Genomic DNA, 23,065 nt, shown 5'->3' on the forward strand with positions numbered 1-23,065 from the left:
CACCTCAAGCACTGTCCCCCAAAAGCCATCGCATCGGCGGTAGAACGCTCTCGCGTCTATTTGGCAAGAAGCAGACGCAGGATGCGCCCGTGGAAGGCCAGTTCTCGCACTGGAATGGCTCGGCCATTAACCTCAACCTCGCCAAGGCCGAGGAGAAAAAGAGAAGGAGGCTGGCGGAGAAAGAGCGGACGAGCGAGATGACCCTGGACAAGCTGCGCGGCATGCTGGACATGCACATTCAGACGGATCGGACTGACAGTCACTGGGACCATGTTGGAGGATACCCTCCGGTTTGATTCGTGCAGCGCTGGTCCACGGCTTGAATTCGCGTCTCTGGCAGTTCGCGTTCGTCCTTTGACCTTCGATCTACTATGCTGCTGGCACTTGATTATCTATGAACGTTGTACTTGCTGTACGCTGTCGTTGCTCGTTGTTATTCTGCTGTAGATGCTACACTATTATTGTTGTATAGACCGTGCTGCGTTTAATAGTCAATACCAGGTGTTAGCCTCTCAGTGCTGAGTGAAGCTATACCGAAGTCATATATTCCAGAAACGATGCATGATGTGGTACAGATGAGCTATAATGTACACGATCCACAGTAAGGGCATGAGAAGATGATGAGGGGCCGAGTATTAAGACACCTACCTGAAGCTGAAGTGATGAGAACGAGCCGTGTACGTCGATGATACCTCCCAATCATTCCAATTTGCCCAGAAGAACGGTATCAAAAATAGAGAAACACCCTTCATAGCATCGCGTCAACCTCGTCCCGGAAGTCCTGTGACGACGCCGGTGCAGATACCGCCGCAGAAAACTGTGACAGCAGGGCGAGATCCGCTTCCGCTTCGTAAGGAGGTACTGGAGGCAGAAAGGGCGGTAATGCGGAGCGTTCGCCAGACGAAGTCGCCAAGGGCAAATACAGCGGGGCTGGCCTTGCGGACGTAGTGGGCGCCGCAGCTGGCCCAGCTCCAGAAGAGGACGCAGACGTCGCCGCAGGTGCATCTTGCGGGATGATGATGTGATTGTCTAGGTGAGAACATTGGTTAGAAACATTGTTCCGGTACGATGACGGAGGAAGCGCTGCTTACATTCCTTGGCGTGTCCTGGTCACAAGAACCACAAGTCAGAATCCGAGTCCTAACTAGTGTTGATTAGGGAGTGATGCGCACCATGGTCTTTCTGTCGGTCACACCCACTCCCTTCAGGACAGTCGGGTCGCCTGGTCACGTATTCTTCCAGGAAGCCCTTCCTCCGCTCTCGGACCCACCAATCGCGCAGGCCCCAAAGGAACACCTCGGTCGCGCAGAGCCGGCAGATTCGGCTCCGATGTGCAGTTGGGCCGGGGTCCGGCCCACCTGCGACGTTGTGGACGTCCTGGAAGAGGTCCAATTCGATGAGGGGCGCAAACTGGCGCGGTGAAGTTTGTATATACGCGACGATCTGTGTTAAGATATACCGTAGTGAGTCGCCGGAAGTAACAATCAGTTCATGTTTTTACGCACTTCGCGATAGATGTGCCTCGGCGTCAGACGCTGTGCGGTCAAGTAGTCGAGCATGATGTCCACTTCTACGGTATTCGAGTCGAAGCAGTCGTAGATCTCGCCACACTGTATGAGGTCGGAGATGTCCGACAGGCCATGGGGATACTGCATAAGGAGCGGTGCCGCCACACAGCGACCCGGGATACCAATCCCGCAGAAAGACACCTGGCAGAAGTCGCACTTGGTGGTTGTGGGCGCTGTTGACGCGAGGACGTTCTCGCTGCGAGGCCCAGGACGTGAGCTCGCTGGCGTTGATACGCATACACCAAAGACGCGTACCAGTTTCCGCAATACGCATGCCCAGGCGGGGCGCCCTCTTCCGTGTGCCAGGCATGATCAGGGTCAACTTCCGGATCCGCGATGGGTTGCGGGCAGATCCACCCGTACTGGTTGCCGGGGGCACAGTGGGGGCAAGGCTGCACGTAATTCGTGTTCCGGGGCTGGAGGTTCGGCTCGGGAGATTGTTGCCTCGGGCTAGGAATCTGAACGCCACAGAGTGAATAAGTGCCCGGAGACAGTAAATAGAAATAACTGTACCCTGAGCGATACTCCAGTCCGGTATATCTCGTCCGCTTGTATGCGTTCATTGCTTGGTCGCGCTCTTTCCGGCGCATGTCGGAGGAGGACATCGACCATTGTCTGCAAGGCGCGCGAAGGAGTGACAACGGTTGACATGCCCCTGCATGCAGGACAGTTCGTTCCCCCATTCTGTGAAGCGATGTATGTTAGCGTATGCGATAGTACACTGATGGCACAACCAATGTAGTCCCCGGTTCGAAGGCGACGGATGAACAGATGCACACGCGTGCACATGTACTGCACTCCGAGAGCGAGTAGTAGGACTTACTCGGATCCACATTACTATACAGCTGAGTGGCAACATGTGAGCATGCGTTGTAATGAGACACACAGACGCATACCTTCCACAGAAGAAATGTTGACATGGCACCACCACCACTGGCCGATACACGAGCGCAGAGCAGCATGCGCACTGCAGTTCTTGTTCCAGTTCGTTCGCAAGTGCTTCGCCGTTTACGGTCGCCGTAGCCACTTGTCCAGTGGCCTCACTACCGCCCGCAGGCACGTCTTGCGGATCATCCTTCAGTCTCTTCCTACTAGACTCCACTTGCACGTCCTCGAAGGAGGGGGATGCTCTTCGCTTAGAGTGGCTGCAGTAGCTGACCCAGACGCGTACGACCGAGACATATCTGACTGCAATGCACCAGAAAGCGGCATAGGCGTGGACAAGGGAGGTCCAGGAGGCAGGCGCAGTGCGTCAGGAGGCATCGGCCTGTATCTGAGAGATAGTGATCGGCGAGCACGAAGGGATGGTCGACGTTCGGTTGCAAGAAGAGATATCACGAATTTGGACGAATCGGTTATTGTACCGGATTGGGTGGCTGCCATGATGCTGCCGCAAACTCAGTCCAATCATCTCCCGGCAACGCTCTCTGCCCGACTCCCGGGTCTACGCTGCGAACGCGTCAATCAAGCTTGGAAGCTACACGAACAAGCACGGCGCTCCGCGACACCAGGTCGGAAGGATGCCCAAATCGCAAGCCAACTGTGGTCGTACTTCGGCACAACGTCGCCAAGGCTTATGCAGTAACTAATCACTATGGAAAGCAAGTTAGCAAGGGTGTAGTGACCTTCGGGTGTTCTTGAGAGGTCTTAGATGGTTGTATTTTAGACGTCATATGTAGCATTGACATGGCCAAGACTGATGAAGACATCATTAGACACGCAGGTGCACGCAGGCTCAAGATGAACCAGTGTATATATAAGTGGTTTCACACTGTTGGGTCTTCTCTTTGAACCAGATAACCCGCTGAGTGTCTTTTGGGCACTCACGAAAGCTAAATTGTGCCAATGAAACAACGCGCACAAGACCTTGGATTGGATCTCGACCAGGCAAGCTCAAGAGCCGCTAGAGCACAGTTGCTTATCCGGCAGGCGTTTCGAAGCGTGTCTGCAGGCTTCTTTATAACACCTTGTCAACATACACATTCGCACAGAGTGCGTAGAAACCCTCTTACAGATCGCTGTGGGCATCCATAATGACGAACATCCATCGACCTATAAGGGATGTCAACATCATTAATTCGCGTCCTACGCTGCATCCCGAAGTCCAACTGTAGCCCACATAGACATCCATCACATACAGTAGAATATCAGAGATTCTGAATGAGATACGTCAAAATCAACTTGAGCAAGTTCAATCGAAGATCAACGGATGAGAACAGAAGCGTTGCCATTCACAAAGCGCTCGACCAGGAGTTTAGGGCAGGACAATTCGCGTGGTGCAAGCCAGCGCGCGCAACGCGCCTCAGCCAGATGACTACGGTGGCGGCTTTTATGATCACAAAACACGATGCAGCGATACATACTAGAGCAGGGTGATGAGATGATACAGTGTTGTTTCTCGAGCGTTCCAGATGCCGTTGAGTTAAGTACAGTGTTCGGAACCCTACAGAATTTGCTAAGCAAGCTTGATCAGGGGGTTAGACCGCCGTGAATGAAAGAGACGGGTCCAAGCGTAGCAGCATCTCTAACTCAGATTGTGCCGCTGATGTGTCGCGCCGTATGGGTGCTGGTACCGGGGGCGCGACCGAGGCCATTTGGCAGGCTTCAATCAATTGCTCCCGGAGCTGATTGAATCGCCTGTGTATCTCTGTTGACCGTGGGCGTTGAGAAGGTTACCTGAACCGAGTAGTGTAAGAACGCACCGTCACAGGGCCATAATGCTATAAGGTACTCCAGAGGCGCGAACAGGGACTTGCACGCCTGCAGTGCAATGAGGAGCGTATGATCAGTGGTCCAAAGTGTGATCATCCTAGCCATTCTACATGCGTTCAGATCTCGAACCGCGAGACCGCGTGAATGACCAACCTTGTTACATGGCCCATGAACCAGAAGACATAGAACGGTCGGCCGGAGAGGGAGCTCGTCGGCTGCCCAGTGATGGTGTGCAAGCCGTACATGGTACGTCTCGCCATAGAGTCATGGTGTGTTACTATCCGAAAATCAACCATTGGTCGCATATCAGGCGAATAGGAAGAGCAAACTTACACCACTCGTCCGCCTTCTGGCGGAGGAGCTGCGCGTTTCTATTGAAATGAACGTCAGCCCTGCAGGGATTGACAAACACGTCGAAAGGTAGCTTACAGTTGGATGTGCGGTACCAGCCGCTGCAGCTCGTAATAAAGATATAGGCGAGATCTACGTCCTCGATCAGTGCCGAGCTCTCTATCGCCGCATACACCCAATGACTCACATGAATATATAATCGCGGCTGACAAACATGAACGTCCGCTCAATATTGCACGTATGCCCGCTGAGCGCCGCCTCGATGACATCGATCTCGAGCCAAGCGTCCATGGCACACTGAGCTTTCTCGGCGCCGGTCATGCTCGTGTCGTTGCGCATGTGCACGCAGCTGTTCCACAGCAGCACCGAACGCATGTACAGCGCCCAGACTGTGTCTTTTGTATGGCCTGCCCCTGGCGGGAAAAGCGACTCGCCGGGGAACAGTACCGCGATCTGCCGCAACGTCAGCCAAGGTTCCCTTGTGACGAAAATACTTACGTTCGCAGGGTCCAGGAGTGACAGCTCCGGCATGGACTTCCCTGTCGCCGTGTTGTACGCCGCGTAGCCCGCGATCAAAATAACGCTGCTCCATATGAGCCTTCGACATTCTTCCTTGCGAACGTCAGCCTCCGTCCAGTCGGCGAGCCAGCCGGCGGTGTGACTCCATAGCGGCGAGAGCTCTATCGTATCCGGCGACATGTGCCCGAGGGTGTAGCTTGCGCACCAGCACTTCGCCGGCGCATTGGGCAGTTGCGGCATCGGCGGGGACTGCTGCGTTGCGATGAACTCCGCCGGCTCGCGGTGCCGATGTTGCGGCGGGCACGACGAGACGACGGGCGCGGAGCGAGGGGCGAAGATCGTCACGCGCGGGTCTTCCGCATCGACGACAGACAAGGAGAGGTAGCGTATGAGCGAGTCAAGCATCGAGATGGCGCTACGCACCCGCTCCGACGTGTGCAGAGGATGCGCACAGATCTCAAAAAAAGCGAGGATCTAGTGGGTGGTGCGCAGGTTAGCCTTAGCTGGATAAGCCGAGATGCGATCGAGGAAAGCATTACGTACCCAAGCCGCCTGAACCAGATTATCATCGATCCACCGCGACGCCAAGCTTGCCTCCAGCGCACTCTGCGCCTCGTCCTTAAGCCTGAGCGCACGCTCGCGGCCCACTGCGCCGTTTCCCCGTTCGCTGTCCGAACTCTGCAAGAACGTCGCCAGAGCGAGCGCACCCAGCACGAAGCTTGGCTGCAGGCCCGCACGCCCCTCATGTTCGCGTAGCCGCCTGAGCAAGTGGGGCACATTGAGGAAGGAGAGCCAGTACGAGCTGTAGCGGAAGAGGACGCGAAGGTCGGCGTGAACGAGCTGTATGGCGGTCGCTCGCATGCCGGGAGGGAGTGGCGCGGGGTATCCGTGTGGGTACTCGTAGGAGGTGGAGTACAGACTGAGGACCACGTCCCACCACGTCTCACGGGCGTACCGCAAAGACGGCTCGGCAGGAATCTCGGTCTTGATCAAGGGTCGATGAAAGGTATGCTCTTGTTGCATCATCGCCGATTCGGTCATTTGATAGGCATAAGCAGTGGGCAGCGTTTGCGACAAGTAGTCTGGTTGGTCGACGTAACGATAGTCTCCCTGGTGAAAATAAGGCCATGATGCAGAGCGAAGGAAAACGCATACGTACTTGTGGGTATGTCATGCTTTCATAGGCATGTGGTCCGGATACAGGCACTGGTTGGGTCGACGTCGACGCCGTGTTCATAGTCGGGCCAATCACCATGCCGTGTCGATCACTGCTGCCCGACGCGTATCCTTCCTGTGACCCTGAGCCACTTGCTTGTGACGACGCTGCGATCGGGCTTACTCCAACGGCGGGCGATAGGGCTCTGATGTTGACAGGCGATGGCAACGACCTCGCTGTGAATGGCACAGGATCCTGTAGAGGTGCCTTGCCCTCCAGATCGGGGGGACTTGAGGGAGTTGGGCTATCCACCGTCCGTCTTCGAGTCCTTTTCTTCGGCTCACTATCCTCCTTGCCGGCTGTCATGGACCGCTGGCGAGCCCCGGGAGTCTTATCCGGCCCACGACGCTTGGGCTCAACATCGTAAGTGCAGGGACTCCTCTGGTCTGAGCGGCGGCTACAATTGTGGCAGGTAGGCTTTGCACCGTCGCATCGAATTTTGCGGGTACGACTGTAGCCCCGGATGTCAGCCGATGTGCGCAGCTCGATGTGCAGTTTTTATGCACCGCACCATTGAACACAGGCTACATAAACGCGGCTGCGTGGTTTGCCTTGCGTGGTGAGGGGCTGATCAGGCGCGAGTTCGAGTCGGGGCTTTTCTCGCCGGGATTTGCCATAGCTAGGCCGCCGTTCGTTGACAATAGGTCTCGCAGAGGTTCCGGCAGCACATGCACTCGAAGACGATGACGCTATGGCGGCCGAAGGCTCCGCGTCCTGGCTATCGCGGGTCGATAAAGGACTGAGTGTGGCAACATCGCCGGAAAATTGGGAGTCGTCGAATTGGGAGACCTGGTAGTCGCTGGGCGGCGTGTCGATGTGGTAGAGGGAGTTACTCGCGGAGGAGACGCTCTCGCTCCTGTGCGTGCGGGTCGCGAGATGGGATGGTGCGTGATACATGCCAGGCGCTGAGGGACCGGACGCAGCCCCGGTGCCACTGGCGGCGAAGGCCGCGTCTTCGTGTGCAAATTGCGGATATCCAGAGCTGCCGTGAGTATACTGTGCGACATCGTGGCCCAGGTGCGCGGGCGCGTCAGTACTAGTACCCTGGTATGATCTGTCGCCCGAGACGGGGAAGGCAAAGTTAGCCGACATGACAGTGAGCATGCAGGCGGTTTATAATTTCACGAGTCGGTGCACAGCACCCGGTCCGCGCGGGGTAGGTCAGTGGTGGCAGCTATGGAAGGGCATGCACGGGTGCAGAGCGAGGAAGGTATGGCTTAGGGGCGTGTTTCAGAATGGACGTCATTTGAGTCCCGTCAGCCAGGCGTTCGGCGACGAAATAAGACGAGTCGCACTCACCTAAAAAGAAGGCCAGGCGGGGAGGGAGTGAACGAGGCGTTCCCGCAAGAAGCGGCGGGCTGGTAGAAACAGTTGAAAGGGGTCATAGGGAAGAGGGAAGTACTGTATATGAGAGCGGAGCACATTGCAAGGAGAATAGCCACCGACCAATCGGGCCCGGCTTTGGTCGATCACTTTGCGTCTTCCGCCCGCCAGGCGAGCCCGTCAGCAACCCGTCAGCGTCTTCTCGTGGTTAGTGCCTCGGCTCGGCCTAACCCGACCACCACTGTTTCTCTGAATCTGCAGGACAGCGCCGGTGCTGCGGCGGCGGACTGCCTCGCGGAGGGCCTGCAGCCACAGAACAGGATAGCTGTTCGCGCACGATGCGAGGACGGGCGTGCGCTCCCCTCCGGTATTCCAGGATAGGGAGGAGGAGGCGGGAGATCTGGGACGGAAAATGAGCCCTCGGCCGAGGAAGGGTCATTTGGGGTGAATTCAATTATCGGGGGATGCTGGCCCTGATTACGCCATGGGAGGATAATTGTTTGAGTGCACGGGCGTACCGACTGAGCGGGCCAGGCGCCTCGTCCACCATCACGGGCGTTCCTGCCACAGCCAGGCAGTCTGCGCCACCGCGACCGCCAGAATCCCTTGACGACATCCACTTTCAATTTCACCGGCCGCCCGCCCCGCACCCATATATGGTCATTCCGCACCCGGCGCCTGCCCTCCGCAGCCGACAGTAACACGCCCTGGCCCGCGAAAGGGGCACCTGCTCCGTCTGCGGTCCTACTCGAGCTCAGTAGGAGTCCTAGCCTTGGGAGTCCAAGTCCAGCTGCACTCAGGCTGGCCTCCGACTGCGAGGCGATCCCCACTCACTGTGTCGAACCACGCCGGTCGCTCGCATGCTTGAACGTTCACCAGTCTACAGCGCGCTTTGGTCGGATCAGGGCCCTGGGCCTTTGCGTGGCTCGTCCTGAGGTCGTCTGAGAGATGCGACACTGTCACAGGCCGCGACTGTCAGACACCGTCAGACCAATTGACTCACGGCAAGCGTAAATGCCGTGGAGAAGATCTACACTCTGCCTCGAGAATCCTCTTGGTTCTCCTCCTGGGAATCACCCGGGGAAACTTCACTCATTTGCTTCTCATCGAAACAGCAACTCTATGCCCATAGCAATGAGCATCTCGCTCATGCATTTGCTAGGTGGGCTACTGCGTCAGCAATCCATGTATCCAAATGTTCCCCTTAGTCTCCTGGAGGCTCACATTATTCATCAGGTAGAACCTCTGATAGATTCGTCGCCGAACTGGATGCTTACGAGACTTCGTCGCGCTCTACGGGCCACTTTATCTTGTACTCCCTCCGCCTCTCGCACTGATCGGTACCGCGATTGCCTGAATAAAGCGTCCTCGGACGAAGCGGTTCGTCCATCGCCGCTTTCCATTGGCATTCCATCGTCGACTTCCCTAGCCGTGCCTCTTTCCTGATGGATCACTGACAGGTCGCCGTGCACAGATGTAGCCCGTGAGCCAATCCTCGTCCCAGTTTCCCTCGTCGATGGCTCATCTCTTGGTAGTGCTGACAACGCGATCGTGGGCCTGACAGCGAGCTTACAGCAGATGTCTTTCCCAGAAGCCTGTCGTTCGGGCGTTCAAACGTTCACGAGCTCGTCAAAAGAGCGCACGGAAGCTCCTTGGAAGCCCCCAAGGGATCACCTCAGGGTCGGTCTCGTGCATTCGTCGCTCCCACCGTACGCACATGGTCTCGCCGTTCGTTGGACAGGCGTAGGTAAGATCGCTAACGCCCAGGGTCCCCTCGCGCGTACGCTTATTGAGATGCTGACCTTCCCGAAGCACCATACTGGCACGGCGCCGCCCCCACTTCCTGGGTGGTGCGCATTCTTTAGCCATACAGAGGATGACAAGCCCCGTGCCGCAGCCTCTCTATCGCGGTGGTTATGCAGCATCTCTCCACCGCCGGCGCTCACCAGGTCGGTGCACCTGCTTCTAGTATCCAGAAGCGGCTGCGCTGGCTCGGTCCCGCAGAACGAGGTTATGTGCTACGCAATGCCAAGGCACACCAATGAGCAAGTACGGGCCGAGAGTCACCATAGTAGGGCGTGAGTGCGATGCCTTTATAAAGCTTCATTCAATGGCAACGGATAGGGAGGCTCTGGTTTCCATGTGACGTCCAGGAAACTGCTTACACGCTCCCTCACGGATTGGCGAATGCCCTCTACGTATCTCCAAAGATCCTCTCGTATCGCCCTTGCGGAGCTGAGCGCTGTCTTTGGCATGCGAATTCCCGGATCCGCGCGTAGAGCGGGTCTGAGAGGACGCGGTCGCGCTTCTGCAACAAGATGCGATGTGAGCAGCCTTTGATGCTTGCTGTATTAGTAGGCTGTAGAAGAGCTAATGCACTCAGTGATACCCATTCGCTCCAACGTCCCTCTTGGCTGCCGTGGGGATGTTTTTTTCACGTGTCCAGCTTACTGTGAAGCATGCCGGTCGCACAACATGACGAAGACATTGACTCCAGTACACCAGTATGTACACCGTAACCTTGAAGAGAGTTCAACACTACGTTTGCAGCAGAATGTATATGCGTCCCCTGGCATGTGATGGTTCGTCGCCACACAGCCCAGCTCGCCATACAATATGACAGTGGCGACCCCCGCTTCTAACGGAAATGTTCAGGTAAGCTAGTCACCGCACACTCTATTATTGCACCTCGCTGACAACTGCTGCGTTATTCTAGGTGTAGAATTCCATCAGGCATCCGTTCGAGGACCTTCTACTCCACTAGACCTCCTCTCGAACGGGCCCATATCAGGCGGCCAGGTCAACGGGCCTCCTGCGCCTCGTATGTGACTACCGAAGTCCCAGGACATCATACATGCGAGGCACACGCACTTTGCCATATGGGTCTGCGGAGAATAGGGTTTTGTCTTTCGTCTCCCCCTCGCAACTGAACAACGTCAGATACGCCGCCGCCCTATTTCGCGGCATTGCGAGCAACAGCTTGATATACTTTCGCCATGGTTAATCCGACTGATTCAATGTACTCACGTTCGTATTGATTGCGGCCGGATGTTTCCGGCGCCCAAGAGGCTACGGGTCGGTGACTACTGGAAAGGACCGCACCAGCTACCAGGCCTAGACCGCAAACTGTAACTCGGAGCCTCTGAAGTCAACGGTTGATTCTGCGCCCGCCTGAGGCCCTGGGGCCGCCACCACACGCTGGTCTTCCTCCACACGTGAGTGAGTCCACTAGCGGAAGGTCCGTGCATTCATGATGAACTTGTCATTTCTAGATCTATCCATGAGTACTTCCAGACTAACCAGGCAGTATTAGCAGTACTCACACCGGGTTGACGGGCCGTGGGGCTGCCATTACGAGCTGTATCATCGTTCCCCATCTGGCATGCGTTCAGGTTGGCGCCAACGAACGTTCCGCACATTCCAGCCCATGGTCCTTTACTAGAATAACAACGGGAGTGCCCTGAAGAGGTTTTTTGAGAGACCATCTGCAGGGTGAAAGCGCCCTGAGCCACTGTGATCCGCCGACATTCGCAGTAAACAGTCCCTTCGTTTCAAACGCCACCCAGCGACCCCTCGAACTGCTGGATGTGTCGTAACGTCATGCTGACTATCCCGGGCCGGGCGATGCTCTCTGGACTCCTCTCTGTCATTATCTGGCTTCTCAATCGGTTCCGCGAGGAGAATGTGGTCGGCTACTGGCGACAGATCAAATTGCGCGGCGAGTGCGGAGAGTCTGGATCGTAGAAGACTTCCGACAATACAGACCGTGTGCTATGGTGCGTCTATCTGTCGCTGCCCTGGATTGAAGTGTTTGCGTTATCTTTGGAATGGGTGTCAGCCATGTTAATTCGTTGCGCCGAGTTAACTCGACCAGGGCGGAGAACGGAGGTGAAATTCCTCGGTCATATTCTGTGGGTTTTTGTCGATGAACAGATGTGGAACTTGACACACCGGAACTGTCACTTTCATTCGCTTCTCGACTTAATCTCACGGATAAAGTGTCCTACTCGACTGTCTGCAGGTGTACAGCGCCCTTCCTAAATCGATTGAAGAAGGGCATCATATTGTCTGGACCGTTACTGCGCTGACAATCGCGCGGTGGCATTCCCTGACAGGGCGGTACTGTTGGCATGAAGTGGCCATAGCAGCAGGCAGCGCTCTCAGGAATCGCAAATGGCTCCCAGACCGCTGGGCATTCAGACCGCAGCATGCTGGCACCTACTTATCCATTACATAGAAGGGGGGGCCTCGGCCTCTGGCTATTCCCTGTCTTCTAAATGCTTTTCCGGACATTGATTGCAATGCCCTCCGAGTCCCTCCTGCGGGGCAATCTTTACGAACGAATATGGGATGATAATGGTACCCTCGCAAAGGCCTGACAATGCCAAGGATTTAATTATGACATGCCGTCTTAGTCGACGCGGATGATGGGGGGGCCGGGGCGGAGGCTCGGTCAATCATCAATTCCCCGTGAAACCTCTACGTCATTTACTTACCGATAACTGCGACCCTACTAGATCATGATATACCGGGGACATCTGGGGCCTGGCTTCCGAGTCGTTGTCGTCTGTCACATCTCCTCGACTGCTCACTCGGACGATTCATTTGCAGCATACCTGCGGCAGTGGGCGGGCTGCGAAGATTTCTTGTCCTCCATGGCGGAGTAGCTTTCAACGCACCAGTGGTATCGCCGACTTTACACGGCGGGCCTCCGCTGTTGGAAGCACATTCAATCTCAGCAAATTCTGGGACTCAAACTTCAACGTTTCAATATCAAGGCGTCAGCGTAAAACATCTTATGCACTTACTGCGTAGCCCATGTGCAGATTGATTTATGAAGTGAGTGGCTCTCTTGGATCATTTGCCATGAATGATGGGGGACACGACTGTTGAACTGGTGCGCTCAAATCGGAGACAGCCAATCCCCAGTGGTCTAAAATTCGCAACTGTGTTATTTTCACAGCGCCGAGGGCCCAGCTAGAGCTGAGCTTTCCAGCTTATATGGGCGCAACCAGTATGGCAGCATAGGTCCGTCCACTCTGTCCGCGGGGCCCTTAATGTGAGCCTTCGAGTTCTCCATACTGACGGCGCCCGAGGGGGCAATATCATCACAGAGCATATGCAGGCTGGCGTATGGTCTGGCCTCATCTGCTGTACAAGAGCGCTAGTTGGAGCGTTGACGAAGTTGGAGCTGTAGGGAAGACTGGGAAGGAAGTTTGCTCGAAGTTTAGCCGCCGGCTTACCGTTCCACAATGATGTACACGAACGGCCGAGGCGATCTGCCGGACTCCCCCGTTGACGTCGAAGATACACATTTTAGTGTTTGAGGTTTGAAGGCCTGACTCGCGAAGGGGAGCAAACACGGGATAACGAGCTCGTCGCGCTCGAGAAGGCCGAGCCATGCAGCACAAATTCGCGCGTGTCTAGACGTTCATATCGGCTACCTCGGTGATGATAGATGTGCGCGAGCATTGAAAGCCAAGAATCAACCGTCTTAAATCTTGGATCTGTGGTCTGGGCGCGAGGTGTGTATCGAATGAGTATTGTGCACCCGATGGAACGGATCTCGTCTTTGACTCATCCCTTACAACAGCGCTCGGTGTTATTGCGAGGACCCCATTCGAGGGAAATGAATCGCGGCGCTGTCAGACTGACACGAATTCGTGGTGTTCGAAAGATACATTGTGGGTGTGTGAGACCGTTACCCAGTGAGTGGCAAACTCTTCGACGAAGGTATCCACCGTGATCGTGACAAGCATTGCAAAGGTCGTTGGGTCCTAGGCCTTCAAGAGTCAAGACAAGGCTGCACCTGCGAGCTACTACAGTAATGCTGAGACTTGTCGGATGGAAAAGGCACGTTTTTGCGAAGCACCGTGCGTGCTCTGGATTGTGCGGGTGACAGACACAGGCACCCACCCACATAATCGACAATGACCCGGAGTGCAGATAATTTCGCTACTGTCATAGCTACTAGGTCCACCTGCGCTTCCTTACTCAATTCAATCAGAGGAGCGACTGGACGGATTCCTAACAAGATATATGAGTACTGGGTTGCTTTTCGGGCATTGCAGGTGACATTGATCCAACAGTGCGGGTTAGCAAGGCTACCTCCCTCAGCATACAGACGAGTCCGCTTACATGACTACTTGAGGTAAAGTATCGTTTTTTGTCACACATACGAGGATGACCGTGAAGCCTCACATTCCGCAAGCCGTGACAACAAGTACACGGCAGACGAACTGAAGCCCGATGCTCTTTAATCTTCACAACCAGACAATCGCCCTGTCTCTCTTCAAAGGTCGCCACGTATAACAGAAGAACGTATTCACAGAAACGTAGATCCCGGGTCTCCATTGTATTGGCAGGGATTGACTGCAATGTCTTTTTTCTTGGCGAAGACCTACATACATTTTCCTTCCAGGAGTAACAATAAATGAACTTTGCGTCCTCCCTCTGGACAGTGGTGGCAACGGAAGCACAGCTAACGCGCACCTGGGATGGCCAATACCGGAACGCGGCACTCGCACCTTGTCGAATGATGATATACACCCTACTGCCAGGTCTGCGCCACGCTTCGCTCGACGTCCCATCCGCATTCCTGGTGGCACTTGATGGAACGGTGCACATACCTTACTAAACGGAATGAGTGCACGGGGCAGACTCTCCGGAACAATAGCGGTGATTCCTGGCCAAAAACGATCGGATCGGCACGAGCAGCCCCCGCTAGTTCAAGACTGCTTCCGGGCGGATGTCCAACGACGTCTATCGGTGATCCGGCGGTCTTCAGGCGGTAGCAGCGGCGCCAGCTTAATCATGCGCGCTACATATCCCCTAAGACTCTTGCAAATGTCGACTGTTGCCGGACCCCTAGTGACCAGCGGCCTCGAAGCAAATGGCAGACTCCAAATGTCGGGGGTGAGCAAATGAAACTATGCGTAAAGGCGATATTTTTATACATCAATACAGACGTGGCAGGGATAGTCTGCAGCATTAAGCTTACTCGGAGATCGGCTGTATACGACAGTGGCACCACGGAGGGTGAGCTTGTAGGTCCAGGTATCTCCGGCTCGGAGCCTACTAGGTCGTTCGTCCGGCGAACAGCCAGATCGTTCTCAATCGTCGTCACATTGGTCGTATACTTACCTGTGTGGCGAGATGCAGGGGGATCACTAATAGACGCAACGGTAGGTGAACACATACGAGGATAAGTCAAAAGCCCTTGAAGTCATTGAGGGTCGTCCATGCCACTGCCACTGCCAGCGATGCCCAGGTCACGAGTCAGCGCTCTGCATCTGATTACCGCGACGGGCGGCTATTCGATCTACACCTCCGCCACTAACCACATCATCATCACCTGCTATGCATCCTACGCGAATGCTCAAGCATGCGGTCGCCCAGTGCGAGTATCTCTCATCCCTTGCTGCACGCTGTTATCGACGTTGTTCTCAAGCGATATCTCCAGTAGCGGCTTTGATGTCAGTCTATGTCGTCTTTGACAGCCCGTATCGCATCAGGCGTCTCTCGACGGCTCAAGCTCACGACCGTGACACCTTAGTCCCTTCTTGTCAGAGTCGACATTCAATATTCAGCTTCAGCGCTCAGCAATGAAGCGCAGCTTACACTTTGGTCTCGAAAGCGACGTGCTCGGGTCGTGAGACGCACGTCTCGCAGGGCAGAACCAACACAAAAGGCCGCGACTGCGGATATAATAGGAAGACGTTCTCCGACGTTCTCCGCCCGCTCTTCTCCCCCTATAGACAGTGCCCACCATGCAACCCGGTCAGGAGGTCCTTCTAGCATGTGCTTGCAACGCCCAGACTCTCTTCCGCGATGGCAGCGATCGTACCATCCGCAGCTTGCAGTCACATCGGCGGTTTGACCTCAGTTTCGGTTGGCTCGATGATACGTTAACGGCAGCACCACGGGATCTCCCTGCCATACGGCGACCATCTGGTACTCGCCTGCGTGAAGCTGCCTGTTCTGGCAGTTCCCTGATCGTGTCCATAATGCAAGACACCGCCGACGAGACTAGTCACTGCCGGCTGCCGGCTATTCTTGCTGCTGTTGAGCTGTCTTCCTTCAGTCATGTACTACCCAGAGTTGACTACGATCGCCAGCGTTCCCAGCAAGTCCACGCGGTCTGCTGCATCGGTGACATGTGATGTCCGCGAATCCTGCCTGAGCACACTTGAGGCTTCGAAGTTTGCGCACACAATAAGAGCGGCATGTCTGTGCTGATGCTCTCGCTTGTCCTCCCCTCGCGGTGATCTAGCACACGGCATTGCTTCTCCATAGCCACCGGTACGACCGCGATGCACATCCTATCTGCTGTCCTCCCTTTGGTCTTGGGAAGCATTGGTGTTGCCGGTGCTCCTCGCTCAGCGCGTGTCGCGACAAGAGACGACACAGCATTCCTCAATCCTGCTAGCGTGACGACCTTGTCATCCGCTGAGGTGTCGGCCTTTCAGCCTTACGAGCAGCTTGCACGGGCGGCGTACTGTCCATCAAGCAGTGTTGCAGATTGGTCGTGCGGTGGTAAGTGAGAACACTAGTGCAATACTGTGATACGATCTAATGCATGTCTTCAGAGGCGTGCTCTGCCGTATCGGGGTTCGAGACGACTACGACTGGTGGTGATGGCAATGCTGTCCAACTGTGTCCGTAGCGTCACTACAACTTCACCACATATTGGCTGACGATGTTCCACAGACTACGTTGGTTATTGGCCGTCCGAGAATGCGGTTGTAGTTGCCCATGAAGGAACGGACCCAACTCAGTTGTGAGTACCAACAGCCGAAGGTGACATTGCTCCACTCACGTGTATATAGCCTCTCCGATCTGACTGATGTCGACATTGCTACCGAGAACCTCGACAGCTCCCTCTTCCCTGGCGTTTCCTCCGACGTTTGGGTTCACAGCGGCTTCGCTAATGAGCAGGCACAAACGGCTAGCATTGTCTTGGACGCAGCACAAGCATCATCTCGTCCAAGGGGGCGACTACCGTGATCTGCGTGAGTTTTCTCACTTCAGCAGTGCGATCAATCGGACTAAACCTAGGGAATAGGTCGGCCACTCGCTAGGAGGAGCACTTGCCGAGTTGGATGCCGTGTACTTCAAGCTGAACCTTCCGTCCAACATCGCGGTCGTCGGTCGTACGTTTGGGACACCTCGCGTCGGCAACTCGGATTGGGCAGACTTGGTCAACTCCCTGGTATGCCAACAACAATCTGTGTGCATAAGACCGCCTACTCACAGCTGAACGGCACAGGTACCTGACTTTACTCGCATGAACAACGTGGACGACCCCGTGCCCATAGTTCCCGGTCGCTTCTTGGGCTTCCAACACCCCGAGACAGAACTACACGTCGTTTCTGATTCGAGCTACAAAGTCGTGGCTTGTCCGGGCGATGATGATGCGACCGACGCCGACTGCACGATCTCTTCAGTGCCCAACATCGTGGATGCCGACCTCCTCGACCACCTCGGTCCCTACCCTGGAGACGTATACATGGGTACCATCTACTGTACCTGATGTTAAGTTATGGATATGTATACCAGTTCGATTTGTGCATTCAAAGATGATTTGTGTGTCGGACTTGAGTTGGGCAATCACAATTGTCAAGACTGGTTCAAGCGTAGTCACCGTGACGATATATGCTGGGCGCTTGCTTGTGACCACATTATACAAGACCGGCGTTAGACAAAACGCACTCACTGGGTATGTCGGAAATCCAGCAGACCATGATCCCGGAGAACTGTCTTGTCACTTCGATAGAAGGAGCGGGTTTGAAAAACTGACCGGCGTTCCGAACAGGATCGCGATCATGCCGCGTGGCTCGTCACATCGGGCGCTACTCAGTACTTAGTTCAGATTCAGATCGACGTGACTGTCGTCCTGAGCGTCAAGTTCCGATCCTTGATTATTCGTCCTCATCGAGAATATATTTCTCTCCGTTCTCAGCATCGGCGGCTTGACTTCACATCGTTGGCTTGTTGTCTGTTGTGTCTGCTGTATCTGGCCCACACGGAACGGCCCGGGACCGGCTGCGCCACGTACATAGTTGCCATTTACGGCCGCACATCATTCTGCATTTGGACACGGTGGGGACCCACAAATGCCCATGAGGCGGTCTAGCGAGTGATTGGCCCGAGCGCATCGATGAGGCGGAAAATCAGAACCTCCGTGGCCGAACGTCCAGATCTAGAGGCGTCGTGAAGCATATAAAGGAAGCTGCCATCCGCGTGCGTAGCCCAGTCCGTCCTTTGTCCCGTCCCATCTTCCCCCGTCCTCAAGTCCCTCCCTAGGCTGCATCCGTTGTCCTGTCTCTGTGTCTAACCTGTGCTCAGTGCTTGTGGTTCTAGCTAGGCTATAGGGCTCGCTGGCTCTTCTCCTAGTGCGCCAGCAGTATTTACCACCAACTTGAACGCCACACATCAACGTAAGTTATCCGCCTCCGATTTGAAAGTGTGTACTCACTTATATGAAGCATACGCAGCCATCTCGACGCCTCTTTGCGCGTCAGCCGCGAATTCTGTCCGAGTTGGACGCCACATCTGTTGTCAGCCCTCACCGACAGCCGCAAGTCCGCCCACTTAGTAAGAACGGGTCGTTGAGCTCTCTCTTGGTCGTTCTCTCCTCTCTGTCGCTCGCTCGTCTTTATCCTGTGTGTTTGTTTCCCTGTGCCATACCACTGTGTCGTGTGCTCGTAGTGTCGTCGGGTGCCTGAGACCAGCGTCGGGACTGCGGCAAGCCTGGGCGACCCCATGTATGGTGCGCATGTCTGTCACTCACGTTATTGCCCGTTCACCAATCGACAATCACAGAGTCATGTCCCGTGAGGCAGTCAAATGCTGCAACAAATAGCATTGGTGCTCGTTAGCGACGTGCTTGAAGTCGCCGATGGTACGTTGGTCAGCCGTCGATTGTGTTGGCACCTACTCATGTCAACCGCTGCCTGCAGCATTAGGAGTGAAATCGCCTCAAGTACAGCTGCCTCAAGGCGCTCGGGTCGTTGTGAAGTGCCGTAAGTTGGGCAGCCTCAAGTCGCAATAGGCGAAGACGCATGGGTCAAGTGCTGCAAACCGAGCTGCCTCTAGTGCGATCTTCTTCAAAGTCAAGCGCCGCAAAGGGGCTGCTTCAACGAGGTCGTCGTCAGTCGCCACAAGTATGGCTGCCTCAAATCGCGGCGGGAGAGGACGCAAGGGTCAAGCGTCCCAAACGGACTAACATCAAGGTGGGCCGTCGTCAAACGCTGCAAGATGGCTGCCTCAATGCGGACCATCGTCAAGCGCTGCAAGTTGAGCTGCGTCAACCCCCCAGGCTTCCAAGGGTCAAACGCCGGAAGCGAGGGCTGCGCCAGCATGGGCCGACGTCAAGCGCTGGAAGAGGGGGCTGCTTCAACGGAGGTCATCGTCAAGCGCTGCAAGCGTAGCTGCATGAACTTCAGGAAGGTTGTCCACGCGCAAGACGTCAAGCGCCGCAAGTGTGGCCGCATCAAAAGCCTTCAAGAGGCCCCGAGGGCGGGCGGACGCTTGCACGTGTGTGGTGTCCGTCCGGGCGCGGACCTTTACGTGGTCCTCGGGATGAGTACCCTCGCGTCGTTCTATGCGAGTGCGAGGGGAAACCAACTCGCGCCAAATCTGTGGGTGCCTTGGGACAGGGCAGGTATGTAGGCTGGGAAGCGTATACGTGGCCAGTCAGCGTGTGCATTTGGCATGGTGTCAGTGCTAAAACGAGGTCACATCGCAAGGTAGTTGGACGGGCTCGACGCCATTAGACTAGTAATCTAGTATGTGTGCCAGTGAACCGAATGCCACTCTCGCTTGTCCACCATCACCAACGAACGACCCACCGTACCCTGGCGGAGGTTACATGGGCCATGTACTGTCCGTGATAGGGTCAGTGAGACACATCAAGCCTTGGACATGTTCAAGTTGTCACGGTGTTCACGACATGTCGAGTATTTAGCGCCTTGGCGTGCAAGTTGGTTTGTTGGGCGCCTACTTGTCTGAGCGTTCAAACATTCAGCGCTGCAACCTTGTTTCAACCAAGCGTCCACGGCTGCGTGCTTCACCTGGTACATCGTCGACTAGTAATCCACTCTCTGTTCTCGAACTATCTTGGTCTACTCATAGCGAGCGAAACTTGAAACCTATCGTCAGTAGTCCCTCAGTGGCCTAGTAGCGCGAGCATGGCGAGAACCTCTGTATCACCCGATCGACCATACGGCTCAGGTCCTCGTTACAGAGATCGCTACGACGACCGAGACGGCCATGACAGACAGAGACGTAGGGAAGATGAACGGCGGAACACACGCGTTGAAGACTACCGGAGGCCGGAGTATGACAGGGATAGCCGCAATCGACGCGACCGAGACGACGAACGCGATGGTCGCTACAGGGCGGATCGGGACCGTCCGTCGGACAGAGACAGAGACAGAGACCGATTCGTGTACAGGACAACAACCGTGAGCACGCCCTGGTCCTCCGCGTCGGTCAGCTTCGCCTCGCGCGCGGAACTCGAAGGACCGCTCCCGCTCTGCTTCGAAGCGTGAAGACTCGCCGGAAGACAAGGCTAAACCGAACTTCAACCCTTCAGGACTACTAGCCGCAGCGACCAAAACCGTCAAGCTTGTGGATGGCACCAGCACAGTACTCAAATATCACGAACCTCCCGAGGCGCGCAAACCTACAGTAGGCTGGAGGCTGTACGTCTTCAAGGGGAAGGAGCAAGTGGGTAAGTGTGACTCATCTTTCATTGCACCCATGGTGGACTTATTCCTTCGTCCATGTCAGATGTGCTGCACATCCATAGGCAGAGTGCGTACTTGATTGGCCGAGACCGTGCAGTAGCAGACTTGGCCATCGAACACCCGTCCTGCTCGAAACAACACGCTGTAATCCAATGTACGTTGAAGAATTCCTGTCGGGCTATCCAGTACCGGTCCTCAATTGTCATGCAGTCCGACAGGTTCACGAGAAGAATGAGTTTGGTGATGTCAAGAATGTCGTGAAGTAGGTCTTTGTATGCTGCGTAGTCTCCTGCCGCGCTCATGTAGTCGCACAGGCCCTTCATCATTGACCTAGAGTCAACAAATGGTACTCAGGTCAACGATGAGCAGATACCAGAATCACGATACTACGAGCTCAAGCTTAGTGACGGTGCGTTTCAGATGTCAATCCGCGAACTCTAACTCAAGTAGGCACTCCTTTTCTTCAGTGATAAAATTCGGCGAATCGCAACGAGAATATGTACTCTTGCACGATGAAGCTACATGAATGCAAGATCTGCCTGCGACGTCACATGCCTCTATGACTGTAGAAGGCTGATACGCCTGCCTGTGCTCTCAGATAACGGTACTCAGTGCTATCTCTATCGCACCTTGCCTCCGTTCACGAGGTATGGGCGAAAAATGATGTATATTTCGATCGTACGCTGTATGCACTCCCGTCCGTGCCATTTGGTGATTTTGTATCAAGTGCGCACAACAGACATCAAACAAACTGCGAAGCAGATCGGCTTCAAACGACGTTTTGCACATCTACTAGTGATTAGCACTCGTAAGCAAATCACTTACTTCAGATCGAGTAAAACTGACCGGCTCTAGATAGCGAATAAGTGTGATTCAGGCGTAAGCTGGCCGACCGTGTCACCGCTTCCGTCCATTTTGCTGGTAATTGACACCGTGTCTGTCCAAGCAACCCTCGCGCGGCGTGGTAGGATCATCGGTATCGTGATTCTGGGCAAGAAAGCCGGCGCGGGCGACGCTGGTGTGATGCTGGGGCTGAGGCGCCAGTATCGTCAACTCTGTGGCTGCACCTGTCTCTGGGCTCGGTGACTGCGAAGGCAATTGTAGGCATGCAACTTTGGGAGCATTCGGCGGGGCCATCGGTGCCTGCGCCACTAGTCCCGGCGTGGTTAACGACGCCAAATGAGTCGAAGCCTTCCGTGCACGGTCGTGAATGATTTGAGCCCCACTGTGATGATGCGTCTACTTACGTTGCATACCTCTGCAGGTGCTTGAGCGCGGCGCGTTTCCACTGCTGGCAGGAGTGGCAGTGTCTTCAAAAGGCTACTTGATTCGAGAGGCGGCAGTATCTCCGAGCCAACGCCTGCTTGCACAACACCGGCTTGGTTCTCGAGCAACAGTAGAGACTGCGGCGTCTCGCGGTGCATGTCGCACGCGTCCGATCCCACATCGGACTTTCGGCTGTCACACGCGGCAGACAGAGACCTATAGGTTGAGAGGCACAGGGGAAGTAGAGGTGCGTGTGTGCGTACTTAGTGACTATTGCCTTCGTCTCTACATTGACTGTGGCGCGACAAGCGCCCTGTGCTGAGTCGCAAGACGGACCTGAGGGGAAGGGGGGTTCGTTCGGCATGCTTGAACAAATGTGTCGAGGTGCTACATGTTGCGAACGGGAAGCCGTTTATATCAGGAGGGCCGTACTATCCAAGTGTCGCCACTCAGGTCCACAGAGTGGCACGGCAGGCTCGCGCCTCGACGACACCTCGAAGCAGAACTGATCACTCGTTAGATCTCGGCGGTCACGTTCGATATTGAATACCGGCTCGTTTAAAAACCTACCTCGAGGTGACCATGAGGTGAATACCAGTGCTCCTTCATGCGTCTTTGAGTATCTTGCCAGATAAGGCAAAGGTCCGGATAGAAGACCTGGACCATCGGGGTTCAGTGCTGCTTCTCACAAGAACGGCACAGGATTCATGACTTGTCTTCAAATGCGAAGATCCTCAACGCGTGAACGAGGCACACAACGCCTCGATGAGAGACACGGGCTATGTTGCACTGCAATTAACTTACCAACATCTATATATCGGTCTATATCTCAGCAATACGAAATACAGCGCACAAATATAATGCTAGAATGACTCGTCTGGTGTGAATCTTCCCTGGAGTAGTTGACTGCGATCAAGATTGTATTGATGCACTACAAAAATAGTCCGATATGGTGTAACGGCTAACATTACCGCCTTTCACGCGGTAGCTCGGGGTTCGATTCCCCGTATCGGAGTTGGTTTTTTGCTACCTCATAAGACAGGCCTCACGCACAACCATCCAGCTTGCGTGACAATGGCGCGCTAAGCTAATGGAGGCTTCAATCAGTCGTTATAAAAATATTCCTTCGCACAGTAATCTGCAGATTTGAAATGCGGACAGAACTGTGCGAGCAGATTTCCAGCCATCGTAAACACGAAGTTTTCTATAGGTTTACGAGTGTAAGAGCAATAGCCGCTCAGCTGCCTGTTTGAGTGCGATACCTGCCTCGTATGGCTACTCCGAAGGCCGGTCACAGGCGTCACGCTGGATGGTTGTGCGTGAGCCCTGTCTTATCTAAGACTATGCTAAATACGATA

General features: G+C 55.1%; 6 protein-coding genes and 1 non-coding gene across 7 annotated transcripts; 4 read left to right on the forward strand and 3 right to left on the reverse strand.

The window, feature by feature from the left end:
* Nucleotides 1-456: 456 nt before the first annotated feature.
* On the reverse strand, nucleotides 457-2,975 carry B0H18DRAFT_973381 (uncharacterized protein). The gene is made up of 8 exons (XM_048043931.1): nucleotides 2,734-2,975; nucleotides 2,465-2,713; nucleotides 2,392-2,413; nucleotides 2,082-2,252; nucleotides 1,824-2,026; nucleotides 1,506-1,764; nucleotides 1,173-1,443; nucleotides 457-1,029 (listed from the first exon to the last, which is right to left on the reverse strand). Exons 1-8 carry the CDS (start codon nucleotides 2,949-2,951, stop codon nucleotides 749-751), a joined length of 1,674 nt encoding a protein of 557 aa, XP_047899693.1. The 5' UTR covers nucleotides 2,952-2,975; the 3' UTR covers nucleotides 457-748.
* A 917-nt stretch (nucleotides 2,976-3,892) lies between these two features.
* B0H18DRAFT_1164455 (uncharacterized protein) lies at nucleotides 3,893-7,263 on the reverse strand (the record flags this gene model as incomplete). Its single annotated transcript, XM_048035831.1, has 10 exons — nucleotides 3,893-4,215; nucleotides 4,271-4,377; nucleotides 4,434-4,557; nucleotides 4,614-4,651; nucleotides 4,710-4,763; nucleotides 4,819-5,084; nucleotides 5,130-5,624; nucleotides 5,694-6,134; nucleotides 6,226-6,817; nucleotides 6,878-7,263. 10 exons carry the CDS (start codon nucleotides 7,261-7,263, stop codon nucleotides 4,046-4,048), a joined length of 2,673 nt encoding a protein of 890 aa, XP_047899694.1. The 3' UTR covers nucleotides 3,893-4,045.
* Nucleotides 7,264-8,721: 1,458 nt separating this feature from the next.
* Nucleotides 8,722-9,668, forward strand: B0H18DRAFT_320353 (uncharacterized protein). The gene is made up of 5 exons (XM_048037556.1): nucleotides 8,722-8,925; nucleotides 9,053-9,069; nucleotides 9,164-9,220; nucleotides 9,281-9,436; nucleotides 9,502-9,668. Exons 1-5 carry the CDS (start codon nucleotides 8,885-8,887, stop codon nucleotides 9,552-9,554), a joined length of 324 nt encoding a protein of 107 aa, XP_047899695.1. The 5' UTR covers nucleotides 8,722-8,884; the 3' UTR covers nucleotides 9,555-9,668.
* Nucleotides 9,669-13,462: 3,794 nt separating this feature from the next.
* B0H18DRAFT_320461 (uncharacterized protein) lies at nucleotides 13,463-14,413 on the reverse strand. Its single transcript, XM_048037557.1, has one exon. The coding sequence runs from the start codon at nucleotides 14,314-14,316 to the stop codon at nucleotides 13,717-13,719; it is 600 nt and encodes a 199-aa protein (XP_047899696.1). The 5' UTR covers nucleotides 14,317-14,413; the 3' UTR covers nucleotides 13,463-13,716.
* A 1,588-nt stretch (nucleotides 14,414-16,001) lies between these two features.
* B0H18DRAFT_1164461 (alpha/beta-hydrolase) lies at nucleotides 16,002-17,440 on the forward strand (the record flags this gene model as incomplete). The annotated part of the gene is made up of 7 exons (XM_048035832.1): nucleotides 16,002-16,224; nucleotides 16,278-16,346; nucleotides 16,399-16,468; nucleotides 16,518-16,644; nucleotides 16,680-16,700; nucleotides 16,754-16,900; nucleotides 16,958-17,440. 7 exons carry the CDS (start codon nucleotides 16,002-16,004, stop codon nucleotides 17,219-17,221), a joined length of 921 nt encoding a protein of 306 aa, XP_047899697.1. The 3' UTR covers nucleotides 17,222-17,440.
* Nucleotides 17,441-19,880: 2,440 nt separating this feature from the next.
* Nucleotides 19,881-20,967, forward strand: B0H18DRAFT_1081970 (SMAD/FHA domain-containing protein; the record flags this gene model as incomplete). The annotated part of the gene is made up of 6 exons (XM_048031464.1): nucleotides 19,881-20,103; nucleotides 20,162-20,425; nucleotides 20,485-20,595; nucleotides 20,652-20,703; nucleotides 20,756-20,850; nucleotides 20,909-20,967. The coding sequence occupies 6 exons, from the start codon at nucleotides 19,881-19,883 to the stop codon at nucleotides 20,965-20,967; spliced, it is 804 nt and encodes a 267-aa protein (XP_047899698.1).
* Nucleotides 20,968-22,650: 1,683 nt separating this feature from the next.
* Nucleotides 22,651-22,722, forward strand: B0H18DRAFT_t16. Its single transcript has one exon. It is a non-coding gene; the product is annotated as a tRNA-Glu (tRNA).
* The last annotated feature ends 343 nt before the right edge of the window (nucleotides 22,723-23,065 follow it).

This window comes from Fomitopsis serialis, assembly GCF_022376445.1.
Source record: "Fomitopsis serialis strain Sig1Antser10 chromosome Unknown B0H18scaffold_3, whole genome shotgun sequence".
Classification (NCBI taxonomy): Eukaryota; Fungi; Basidiomycota; class Agaricomycetes; order Polyporales; family Fomitopsidaceae; genus Fomitopsis; species Fomitopsis serialis.

Coding starts and splice junctions, on each gene's coding strand:
- B0H18DRAFT_973381 (XM_048043931.1), bottom strand. CDS start 2,951: ATGGCAGCCACCCAATCCGGTACAATAACCGATTCGTCCAAATTCGTG. Junction 1,765..1,823: donor CATGCGTATTGCGGAAACTG/GTACGCGTCTTT, acceptor TGGGCCTCGCAG/CGAGAACGTCCTCGCGTCAA. Junction 1,030..1,172: donor TGACCGACAGAAAGACCATG/GTGCGCATCACT, acceptor GTTCTCACCTAG/ACAATCACATCATCATCCCG.
- B0H18DRAFT_320353 (XM_048037556.1), top strand. CDS start 8,885: ATGTTCCCCTTAGTCTCCTGGAGGCTCACATTATTCATCAG. Junction 9,221..9,280: donor CGTCGATGGCTCATCTCTTG/GTAGTGCTGACA, acceptor TGTCTTTCCCAG/AAGCCTGTCGTTCGGGCGTT. Junction 9,437..9,501: donor CGTTCGTTGGACAGGCGTAG/GTAAGATCGCTA, acceptor ACCTTCCCGAAG/CACCATACTGGCACGGCGCC.
- B0H18DRAFT_320461 (XM_048037557.1), bottom strand. CDS start 14,316: ATGTGCACCGTTCCATCAAGTGCCACCAGGAATGCGGATGGGACGTCG.